General features: G+C 43.5%; 1 protein-coding gene across 1 annotated transcript; it reads left to right on the top strand.

Annotated features, from left to right (window-relative positions):
- Positions 1–7674: 7674 nt before the first annotated feature.
- LOC311036842 (electron transfer flavoprotein subunit beta-like) lies at positions 7675–8439 on the top strand (the record flags this gene model as incomplete). Its single annotated transcript, XM_084045848.1, has 1 exon — positions 7675–8439. The coding sequence occupies one exon, from the start codon at positions 7675–7677 to the stop codon at positions 8437–8439; it is 765 nt and encodes a 254-aa protein (XP_083901974.1).
- Between the last annotated feature and the right edge of the window lie 4541 nt (positions 8440–12980).

Here is a 12980-nt window from a genome sequence, read left to right as displayed (position 1 = left end):
CCTGATGAAACACCAGGTATAAAAAATGTCATTGTAGTGAAAACAGCCGATCTGCAAGCTCACAGGTCATCAAGATGAATTGTGAACTCTACTGATAGTAATACTATTGACATGTCACTTTCTGTGTTAATCTGATATTAAAGTTAATATTATGTTTGGACAGAATTTGGTTCAAATTACATGTGCTTGCTAACAAAATACATTTAATTAATGAATTAAACGTCCATAAAGCAACATAAACATCAAGATGCATTGTGAACTCTACTGATAGTAATACTATTGACATGTCACTTTCTGTGTTATTCCATTGTAATTTTAGCGTTGATAAATTATTTTATATACTTATTTCATGTTGTATCATGATTATCATGCTGATTTATTATCTAACTCTTTAAAGCACTTTTTACCTGATGATACAAATATTTACATGTAAATATAAGCATACAGTAACAGTATATAGACTATTGACTGAACCATTATAATAATGTTATGCTTTTCCAAAACAAAAACAGACTTAATTGGAAGGATGCACATTTAATTTGTGTCAGTTTATGTAGCCACTGCCACCTTCCCCTGACTCCATTTGGGGTCCTAACTCACAGTTTGAGAACCTCTGTTTTATATGGTATCACTGTAACCCTTAACCATCAAAACATAGGTGTAGACATCACCTATTCGTTTTCAAGATGGCTGCAGGCCAGATGCACCGTGTGTTTGGCTCTAACAAACAAATGCCAATCCATCAAACATCCTGAAAGTGGCTTGGCATCCAAGCTAACAAGTGAAGTTTAAAGCTTTACAAGGACATTGAGATCAAACTTGGGTGACTATTTTCGAAGTTTTGGTGCTACTTTTGATGATACATGCCACAGTGTGTGTTCATCACAAACCAAAGAAATGGCTACCAAGAAACTAGGCAAAGAATTGGAACAGGTGAAAAAGTCTCTGAACTACATGACAGAGGAACTTACCAAGGTATCAAAACAGACGGGCCTACTGGATCTAATAAATGAAGTGCGACAACTCAAGGCTGTAATCAAGGAGAAAGACAAGACAATCGAAGAACTTGAAAGAAGAGTGGAAGATTTGGAACAATACTCCAGGATTGATGACATTGTGATATCTGGGCATTCACTGGAACAGCAAGTCATTACGTTTTTCATCAGCAGGCATCCCTTTGGACAGCAGAAACATAGCTGCTTGTCACACCCTACCCCAACGACAAAACAACAGGTCAAACATCATCATCAGATTTGTGAGTAGAACATTTAAAATTGAGCTGCTACAGATGGGAAAAAAATTGAAGGACACAGGTGTATATGTAAATGAGCATCTCACAAAGAGCAATGGTGGAGTTGCAAGACAAGCTAGAATCCTGCGAAAGGCAAACCGAATCCAGGACACTTGGAGTATGTTTGTGAGTGATTAATCTGACATGAGAATGTGTGAATACACAGATTTAAAGTATTTTGACTTTCAAGACCACAAACTTTATGAGTTAGATAATGACATTGATCCAGAGATCCACTTCTACCAGAACATTGATTTGAATTGTGAATATTATTCCGAAGATAAGTTCAATTCAAAAGTGAAAATGGAGGGGTTTTTAGTGATTCATTTCAATAGTAGGAGTCTCTACAGTAATTTCTCAAAAATGTGAAAGTACCTTCAACAGTTTAAAAAAAAGTTTAGTGTAATAGCAATTTCTGAGACTTGGTTGAGAAGTGACAAAGAACTTTAAGGGGGATTAGAGGGCTATGAAATGTGTTGGGAAAACGGGGTCAACAAAAGGGCAGGGGGTGTTGCCCTGTTTGTGACGTCTGAAGTGTAAAGTTATTGAAAATATGACAACGGTTATTGACAATGTGATGGAATGTGTAACCATTGAAATCAATGTTGAAAGATTCTAATATATATTAATGAGTTGCATTTGCAGAACACCAGGGTCGTGTATTGATCAATTTAATAAGAATATTTCTGAATTATATGGAATGCATAAGGATAAAGTGATTTTTGTTTGTGGCGACTTCAATATTGATTTGATGAAATCTACTGAACATACAAAAACTAAATAATTTGTTGATAATAATTATGTTTAGTTTGAGTTTCTATCCCTTAATTGTAAAACCTAGCAGAATAACAAAGGACAGTGCAACACTGATTGACAATATTTTTACAAAATTGTAATGTATTAGAAGACAATAAGTGGACAATTAGTGACTTATGTTAGTGATCATTTGCCTGTCTTTGCTGTGTTTAGAAATGAAGAATAAATTAAAATTAAGAGCAAATAGGCATATACCTACAATTTGGTTGAAAAAAATCACCAGAAGCAATGCTGGCACTTAAAGGAGCATTTCACCCCTGTAAGAACTTACAGTCACTCAATGTTAATAATATTTGTAGTAGATAACGGTAGCAAAATTTGAAATTTGCACCCTATATGGGCAGAAAAATATAGAAGTCTGTGTGTTTGACTGGGGTTTGACTGGACTGCTGCATTACTACAATGACCATAATGCTTTTGGGCACTGCCCTTCCTTGTGGGAGGGGAGGCTGCGTGGGGGTGTGGTCTACATTGTAACTTCCCCTCCCAGTTCTCACTACAACAACATCAACACATGTTGATGTTGTCATCAACAACACATACAGCACGTTGACCACTGACCAGTGTTGCCATGTCTGCTTATTATAAGCGACTCTGGGACTTTGTAAATATTGGTAGTTGCGGGTTACGTTTTTTTGGGCTTGTTTTTAAATACATAAATAAAATAATTGTGTACTTGTCCACGGACCCTCATCTGAAATTATAATTTCTGCCAGGGACCCCTGTACCAGATTTGTGTCGTTAAAATGTTTAAAAAATATTCCATACATTTAGCGCTTTTTTTCCCTGAAACATGACTGTCATGGCGGCACTTCAACCTGGTGTTTGCACTTTCTACATGTACAATCCGTACATTTACATAAATATTTCCAAAAAATATATATTTCAAATATAAAGTGCTTATCCCATGACCACGGATGTTACAATTTGAATCGGGTGGGTCTAAGTACCAGTATCTTCCGTATTATTTAATAAAAAAAGCATTTTAATCCGATCGGTGGCCATTTATTATGTGACCCTATCGGTTGGGAGGTGTATTGCACTCTGATGCATCTATGAGAAAATGGCCACCAAACGGATAAAAATGCTTTTTTATTTAACAATACGGAAGATACGGGTACACCCATCCGATTCAAATTGTGACATCCGTGGCCATGGCATAAGCACTAAGCATAAATTAGGCTTGTCACACAAGTGGTTTAGCTTTGCATTTGGCTAGCAATTGGAACGACAATGTAAACAAGAATGACCTGCGTACATGCGTCTATCAGAAGTTAAAGTTGTACAGTGCAAATTTAAAAAAAACGATTTTTAGCAGCCTCTGCTGATCATTACCGTCACTGCAGGCTGTTCGTTTATTACTGCGTTACCCAGAATTCCATTCGTTTTCACCGGAAGACGGAAGCGTTTCAAAAAGCGTTCTTTTAATTGTTTTATACGATCTGTGGATCGTTTCTCTTAGCCAGTGGAGCTTTAGTTACCGTGAGCTGTGTTTTCTTTTTCTGTTGTTTTTCGTACTTCAAATCATACAATCTCTTAAAATCAGCGTGAGTTTCCTTTTTGTTAATAGCGCGGTAGTTCCTGGCCAAACAGGAAACCGGTGCATTTCCGCTTCCATTTTCCGGCCAGCTATGACGTCATTTTCGCGGGAAAGTCAACCTCGACAGCGTTCAATAGAAAATATATAAATAAAAGGCTTTCGGGGTTGAAATTCATGGAGTGGGTGTTTTTTTTGCCACTCACAAAAGATGTACAATTTAACTTTAGTTTTGTTGAAAAGGTTACCTAGTATTACTTTAACTGCACATCGTATACTACCCTAACTTTATTCATCTCTAACATTAAAGCAATCAAGTACAATTACACGTTGGATTATTATGTCAAGTTGGCATAATGTTTACAGCAATCATTACTTGTACTCTAAAGTAATCCATACAAGCTGTGTCCACTGTCCAGCATTATTTCAGCACGCAGCCTGTTGAATTCCTCTGCAGTGGAGCTGCTCTTCTGTGTTTTATGGTTCAAATAAATATCTGTTGTGTTAGTGTTCCTCCACGGAGTGTTTACCGACGCCATTGTAGGGGAAAACCGGGACGAACGGCGCGGAGGGACTGTTGCAAGTCGGACCTTTTTTCATGCTACACTTAAAATTCGTCACATCCGGCGACGTCACCCTCTTCTCCTTCGGTTTTCCCAGTTCTGATCAAAATTGGCAGAGTTGAAGCCACTTTTGCGTATTTCCACATTGTAGTAAAACATACCCTATTTGAGTGTTTTCCATTGTACTGCTGTGTTTATTTGGTGCCGATTGTAAATGGATTTTGTCTGTTAGTTAGGCTAATCTGTGGGCTAACTCTCAGTGAAGGTTCCATTGGAAAATATTCATTAGCTTTTGTGCTAGCTAGCAAAACATCCCGGGAGGGCAGGGAGGGACGAACGGCGCATTACGCCGCTCGGCGCATTACGGACAGGGAGGGACGAACGGTGCATGTGTAACACAAAGTTGAGGAAACGACAGAGGCGACATTAACATGATACATTTATTTGACTATCAGCATGGTCATTTGCTCGTAGGATTCTACTGAAGCATCAATGAGCGTTAGATGCCAGAAATGTAACTTATGTGCTTGTTATAGGACATTTCATCCGACCGTGCCGTCCGCCCCCCATGTATGCACCATTCGTCCCGACTGGCGGCCGTGTGCGGAGAGTAGCGCAACGTCACTTTACTTACCGATTGCGTTCGACTCGTTTCACTAAAATTAAAACGGACTGCGGGTAATGGGAGAGGACAGTGTCTCTTGTTCACAAAAAAGTATGGTTACATGAAATTAATTCATCTCTGTGCAGGGAGGGAAATAGAAAAGGGTGCGCCGTTTGTCCCCGCCCTCCCCTACAATCGAGGAAAGGAAAAAAGAAGGCTGATCCCACTCTTTGGGAGACACCCCTTGGGCTGTCTGTTGGTCTCCACTTGTCACTGAGACAACATGTAGTGCGGAAAGGAATGAGACCAGGTTATTGTGACGTAAATTACGTCACAATAACCTCGAAGATTACTAAATATCTAAAAACACAGATTATACACAGAAAAGACCCAGGATCATGTTTCTTGTGTCCTAAACTTCATTAAAATAAGATCTGGTTGCAAAATCGGCGAAATGTCTCTTTAAGGCAGACCTTTTGAGTCATGATTGGCAGGAGGTTTATGTAGAGTATACCAATGAAGCATACAATGCATCTTTGGGTACATTTTGGGCATATTACGACCGACATTGTCCATTGAAGGAGTGCAGACAAAATCCTGAAAAGAGCCAAGGATTTGGAAAACGCTTGCATTAAGGAACATAGGCTCTACAGGGAATTTATCAAACATTGAACAAAGGATAAGGAGGACAAGTACAAAATTCAAAATATAGAGGAAATTAGTTTAATGAGTATTTTGTTGATGTAGGCCCACATTTGGCTAAGGAAATTGACCTCCCTGCGGAGGAGGAAAATGATTTTGATTCACCAACAAACAGCAACTCAATGTTCCTTGGTGGAGTTTTGTGAGTGGTGTGCTAGAAGTGGTTGGAAAGTTTAAGAATAAAAAATCTACTGATGATAGATAGATAATATTGACATGTCAACTATAAAAGAAGTCTTCGACTGTGTCCTCAAACCATTCACTTACATATGTAACCAATCCTTTTTAACTGGTATTGTTCCTGATGAAATGAAAATGGCCAAGGTGGTTCCAAGTGGTGACGTACATATTATATCAAATTACAGACCTATATCATTGCTACCTCAATTTTCTAAAATTCTCGATTTTTTTTTTTGTAAATAGACTTGATGGCTTTATTGAAAAATATGGGTTATTGAGTGACCATCAATATGGTTTTAAGAGCAATAGATCAACATCTTTAGCAGTGATAGATTTTGTGGAAAATATATCAATAGCAATTGATGAAAAACAACCCTCAATAGGTGTATTTATTGACTTACGTAAATTAAGTAATGATTACGTAATGATTACAATATTATTGTAATCATTGACCATCAAAACATAGGTGTAGACTTCACATATTCTGTATTATCATGTTTGGTTCAGGAGTTATGACGCAAAATACATTATTTGGTGATGGCAGAAAGTAAAATAGCCACGTAAAAGGAAAACATGGCCACGTTTGGCCACGTTTTTGCGATGGCTCCTTATCTGAAAATGTTCAGTGCCCCAAGCTGTACAAGTCTACCAAGTTTCAAGCTTTTATGAAAAAGTGAACGATTCGCCTAAAATGTTGTACCAATCCACCGGACTATTGGGGATCCGAATGGACCAGCCGCTCAATATTCATACATTTAGATAATCAAACCACCGCAGACATCAACAAAGGCTGTTCCTCCTCACTCCCCATCATGTCACTCCTCAGACGACTCACCTGGATCACACAGTCACTAACAATTTCATCATTCGCGCTGCTCACATACCTGGACTCACACTCTCGCTTTCTATTCCAGAAATTCAGGCACTTGGCTCCAGATGCAGACCTGCATCCCACTCCAGTACCTCCATTTTCTCACATGACCTTCCCCTAGATCACCCACTCCGCCACCTTATCCTCCACACGCAACAAACCATGCTTCAGTCACTCTCCGCTTCCACACTGTCCTCTTACTGGACTGCCTGGAAAAAAGACTTTGTTATTCCACACCACCTTCACCTTTCATTTTCCGTCCCTAGACCTAGCCACGCCCACCTCATATCAGTTGCTGCCACTCTTCCTGATCCATTCACTCATCCACAATCCGTGTTTACCTAGCCGGTATCAACTTTATCACTAAACTCCTCACCGGCGCCCCTCGCCCCTTTCATCTACACCCCCACCTCTCTCACTGCTTCTTAAAGGTATCAAATGCTACGGACCTCGCCGGACCAGACACCAACCCCTCACTGCAAACATCCTCGCCGATTGTGTCACTGTCCTCCGTTCTGTTTACTCCGACCCATTCACAGACTCCACACTGGAATCAATATTCCTCCTAGCCTTTTATGGATTCCTGGATTCCTCAGGGTTCACCTCATCTAACTCGAGGTTCAACCCCGCTCATCATCCCTGTCTGTCCGATCTATCAATTCTGAATACATCGACCCTCATATTCACATTCAAACGCAGTAAGACCGACCCATTCGGAACATCCACTCCCATTCACATATTAAAGCTAAACTCAGCCCTTACGAACCACTCCACTTGCCAGTCCCAAAGCGTGTCACCATCCGACCCTCTATTAATTTCAGAATCCGGTTCCATCATAAACCGTAATTGGTTCCACCATCACCTCTGCCTAGTCCTCACCAAAGACAATTAAGCCACTGAACATTTTTCAGGTCACTCATTTATCATAGGCGCAGCCTCCCAGAAAAGTATCCCTGAACACATAATCCATTATTCTTGGTAGATGGTCATCCCAAGCCTACCACACATCTCCCACATCTTCATATTTGGGCATGACATTATGCCCAAATATGTATAAAAACAACTGTGCTTAACATTGGACCCCCACAGCTAAGCAAACCCATAATTGCAATGTCTGGCCGAGTTCTTGTCGGAGTTAAACGTGTCATTGACTATGCAGTCAAGATTCGTGTGAAGGCAGACAACAGTGGTGTGGTGACCGATGGCGTGAAGCACTCGATGAACCCCTTCTGTGAGATTGCAGTGGAGGAAGCGGTCAAGCTTAAGGAGAAGAAGCTGATTAAGGAGGTGGTAGTAGTCAGTTGCGGGCCGCAGCAAGTACTGGAGACCATCCGTACTGCCCTTGCTATGGGGGCGGATCGCGCCATCCACGTGGAGGTGTCCGCAAAAGAATACAATACAATTGGACCACTGCAAGTCTCCAAGATCTTGGCGGCTCTGGCCAAGAAGGAGGAAGCTCAACTCGTGATCCTTGGCAAACAGGCCATTGATAATGACTGCAACCAGACAGGTCAGATGACAGCAGCCTTGCTGGATTGGCCACAAGGCACCTTTGCATCTGAAGTGATGTTGGAGGGAGAAATGGTGAAATTGGTGAGAGAAATCGATGGTGGTCAGGAGACCATTATGATCAACACACCTGCAGTGGTGACTGCAGACCTTCGACTCAATACACCCAGATACGCCACTCTGCCCAATATTATGAAAGCCAAAAAGAAGAAGATCGCAAACGTGAAGCCGGCAGATCTGGGCGTTGACCTGATGTCAAGGTTGGAGGTGTTGCGAGTGGATGAGCCTCCCCAGAGAAAAGCCGGCTTTAAGGTGGAAACGGTAGAGGAACTGGTGGGAAAACTCAAAGAGATAGGGAGGATATAAGGGATCATTCCTAATTTCATCTGGCCGTCCGCTTCACAGGTACCCTATACCACCAGTACCACCAGCAGTTTGCGGCGATGCAGTGGAACCTACTAAGGTACTGGGGCACGCTGGACGTCGAGCCGTACTGCCGGCGCTTCGCTGGCAGTACCGCCATTGCCTGCAACTTGTGCGGCTGTCCCGCCCACCCCACCTCTGAGTGCACCCTCTCCATCTCCCGCCCCACCGCCTCCAATCCGTCCCCCCGGCCGGCCTACAACCAGTTCCCACAGGCTTACACCCAACCTCCGCCACCGTCCGTCCCACCAGACCCAAAACCCAGTGCCCCATCATCTTCCCTGCCTCCTCCCAGTCTAGGGACCGTCAAGACCGCCCCCTGGTCTTTGTCGGTTCCAAAATAATCTGCAATAATTTTAATGGCCTGGGCTGCGACATGTCCACATGCAAAATCTTGGGAGTCCTGACTGTCTCTTTAACTTCAGCTTGTTTGTCCATTAGGTTGGAGCTGCACTCTGCTTGTGGGGAGGTGTGTCCTGGCAATTACCTGACTGTCTTCCATCCTGCAATTACCTGGCTGGCTACTAGCTAGTGCACACGCTGGTGCAGCTAGTACTAGGTCAGTTAAGGTGTTTGCTTTGCTTAAGAACCAGATTCATTCTTGACCTCCAGTAACACTAGATCTCATCCACAGTCAGCCTGACCGCCTCCCACGCAGCTCCAACCTGGACAGAAGATTACAATCTTCTGTTAAAGCCAGGCTTTTGCTCTAATTCACCTTTCGTTAAATAGGGCCCTGGACAAGACCGAGTTTATGTTCCTCCCGGGGAAGGGCTGTCCGCACCCAGACATGGCCATCACCATTGATAATGCTGTGGTGACGTCAACTCGGACTGAGAGGAATAGGTGTGACCCTGGACGAACTGTCGTTCTCGGCAAACATCGCATCAGTGACACGGTCCTGCAGATTCCTCCTCTACAACATCAGGAGGATTCGGACCTTCCTCACGGAGAAGGCAGCCCAGGTGCTCATCCAGGCTTGTCTTCTCCCGCCTGGACTACAGCAAATCCCTCCTTGCTGTTTTTTCCGGCGTCTGCCATCAGACCTCTGGAGCTTGTTCAGAAAGCTGCGGCTCGTCTGGTGTTCAATCGCCCCAAGTTCTCCCACACAACTATCCTTCTCCGTTCTCTACACTGGCTCCCCGTAGCGGCTCGCATCCAGTTTAAAACCCTGGTGCTAGCCTATAGGGCAGTGAAAGGAACAGCTCCTTCCTATTTCAGGCCTATAGGTGGATGCTTACACCCCTGCCCGACCACTTCGGTCTGCCGCCACGGGGCGACTGGTTGCCTCGTCGCTCAAGGGTCCTTCTGGCCGATCTACACGGTCACAGCTTTTTTTCTGTTCTGGCACCACAGTGGTGGAATGAACTCCCCAGGACAGCAGAGTCACTGCCCATCTTTCGCCGCAGGCTGAAAGCCCACCTCTTCAGGAAACACTACCCTTCCTCTTCGCCTTGCCTACGTGTTGTTAACTAGTTGTACGAACTCTTGTTTTATTGGATTGTGTTTATTCGATACATTTATTTGTTTTAGCTCTTGCTCATTTTATTGTCCTATTTGTCTCATCCATTTAAGAAAGTAGGTAGCTGATATATTGCACTTTTACCTTAGCGCTAGGTATACTCTAGGTTGCTTGTTTTCGAAGAGAATGCACTTAAGACTTCTAGTGATTGGTAGTTTCATTCCCTAGCTTGAATGCACTTATTGTAAGTCGCTTTGGATAAAAGTGTCTGCTAAATGACTGTAATGGAATGGAATGTATATGATATATTGTTCTTATTGCTGAGCTGACTTGTTTTTCTCACACATATAACATTTCATTGGACTCTTGACCCTGTATTAACCTAAATAACGTTGAACCTGAGGATAACACCTAGCTACAGTAGGTTCTATTGATTGCTCAACTGAAATGTGTATCATGTGGGAGTATAACTAGGTGGGATTCTCTTTTATGACAAGGGCTCCATGCTCAGCGGCTCAGGGGCAGTGTCCACTGGGGCCCAAGGCACTCGCCTAAAAACACTTCCAAACGGCAATTTTGAAAAAATTGTAACTCAGCAAGCAGAAGAAAACGCCACGCGTGAACCCAAAATAAATGCTTAGCGCCTCGTCACGCTGCTGGGGTTTCAAAAGATGTGGCACTCGCATTGTATACAACTAGAAGTACGGGCCGCTTCGCGGCCCTCACATCTAGCGTGACAGAGCGTCCACTTCGTATCGCACATCCACCTGAACACCTCACAGTGTGAGAGACCATTTTAAGTCGCTTATAATTAGCAGACATTAGCAGACATGCATTATTAGCGGTGCCAACCGCTCTACACTTGACTTTGTCCGTATGTCCGTCCGTCCGTCCGTTTAAGCCCGGGATTTTAAACAGCTATAACTCCAGTTTGCAGCATGCCACCAAGTCCACATTTGGTATGTGGACTTAGACCACCAATAGGCACGAGCATGCATTGATGAAGTTATCAAAGAGGGGTCCAGGGACCCCCAGCGCCCGTATGAGCGGATGTCCGTGTAAGCCCGGGATGAGCACGGGATTTTAAACAGCTATAACTCCAGTTTGCAGCATGCCACCAAGTCCACATTTGGTATGTGGACTTAGACCACCAATAGGGACCAGCATGAATTGAAGTTCACAGCATGCTATGGAGTACAAATTGTGTACATGGACTAAAGCCAGCAATAGGGACTAACTGTCATTACTTAAGCCCCGTCCCCTCTGTCTGCCCATTGGCTGGGCTTTAAACAGCCATAATTCCAGTTTGCAGCATGCTACCAAGTACAAATTTGGTAAGTGGACTCAGACCACCAATAGGGACGAACTGAAATGAGTTAAGGCCCGCCCCAAAGGCACCGCTTCCTTCACACAGGGTGTGATTTTTTTTGTACTAATGATCTAAATCTACTCGTGGATGTAAAAATTAACAAAAAAATTAAAAGTAAATAAAGTAAAAGTACCTAAAGACTGTACAGTGTTTGAGTATATGTATTTAGTTACTTTCCACCACTGTCGTCAGGCTCCTCGGACAGACACAGGACAACCTGGGGCACCACCCTGGAGACAATGGCAGCTCTAGCAATTGTCTCAGTGTCTCACATATCCTGGCATCATTATCCCTGGTAACTGCTGCCTCACCACCGGCATTCAGCAGGGACAGTGCGTCACCACCTCTCTCATTCTTCCTAACATTTGGCTTAGTAATTGGGTTAGCTGGCTGCATCCACTGTATGCATCATCGACTGTACTGGGCATTACCCCGCCCTCCCCTCTCATGCAGCTGAAATGACGGGCAAGGTTTCGTTTCTCCAAGCCAATAGTTTTCAACCCTTTTGGTCAAGGTCCATCGTTTATTCGGCATTTTGAGCCACAAACCACCATTTGATGAAATTTAGACTCTCAGACCCAAAACTTTGAATATTTTGTTATCGTTGGATGCGATTTCATCCACAAACTCATGTTGTATTGATGTTGGTACCATAGGAGAGATAAGAGGCTAACGTTGATCAAAATAACAATTATTTAATGAAGTAATGCAGATGTTTAATGATAATTTAACTCTTGAGAGGGTAAAATGAAACCAAATGGACCCGTGAGGGTCCATTTGGTTTCATTTTACCCTCTCAAGAGTTAAAGATCTATAAGGGTCCATTTGTGAGGGTCCATTTGGTTTCATTTTACCCTCTCAAGAGTTAAAGATCTATAAGGGTCTATTTGGTTACCAACCCTCCATCATTTAGCTGGGGACCACCTGGAACCCCCTCAAGGACCACTGGTGGTCCCCGGGACCACTGGTTGAGAACCACTGCTCTAAGCCCATGGGCATAGGATGGGCGAAAGTCAACGATAACTTAGCAATGATTTTCGTGTTTGTGGGTATGCTTAAATTTCATATGACACACCAGTATGCACTCCTGTAATTTTCAATGAAAAAGAAAAAAAATCAACAAAAAAATCCATTTAAAGTAATGTTGGTAGCTAAGCTCAACCCTATGGATCACATCGCGGTAATGCGGCTATTGCCTAGCCCCATCTGTGCGTTGTGCTGTGCGCTGCACCCCAGAGTCCAGATCGCTGCCTCCTCCACCCGGGGGGGGGGGGGGTCAAACTCAGCGCACCTGGGCATCAACCCCACCATTGGTCACAGGATCGGTTTGGTCGGCAGGATGTCCTTTCAGCCAGTTCAGCACTATATAGTTGTCCAGACACCAGAGAGCCAGTGCATGAGTTACAAACCAGCAAGTGCCCATTAGGTTCCACGCACGCACCATCAATCATTTTGCTGGTGACCCCCTGGAACCCCTTCAAGGAACCCTGGGCGTCTCCGGAATCCCACTGTGAGAACGACTGGGCTAGGGGGGCTGAGGCCGATCACAGTTTGATGAGCCAGTACAGGCCGAAAAAGACAGAGAGGCCGAACAGCACCATGTAGCAGAGGTGGGACGGGCTGTGTCTGGCGAGGTGTTTCACCTTGCCAATG

The sequence above is a fragment of the Gymnoscopelus microlampas genome (assembly GCF_963454915.1).
Source record: "Gymnoscopelus microlampas genome assembly, chromosome: 20".
Classification (NCBI taxonomy): domain Eukaryota; kingdom Metazoa; phylum Chordata; class Actinopteri; order Myctophiformes; family Myctophidae; genus Gymnoscopelus; species Gymnoscopelus microlampas.
Note: the sequence above shows the minus strand (reverse complement) of the source record. Positions and strands in the feature narration are given on the sequence as shown.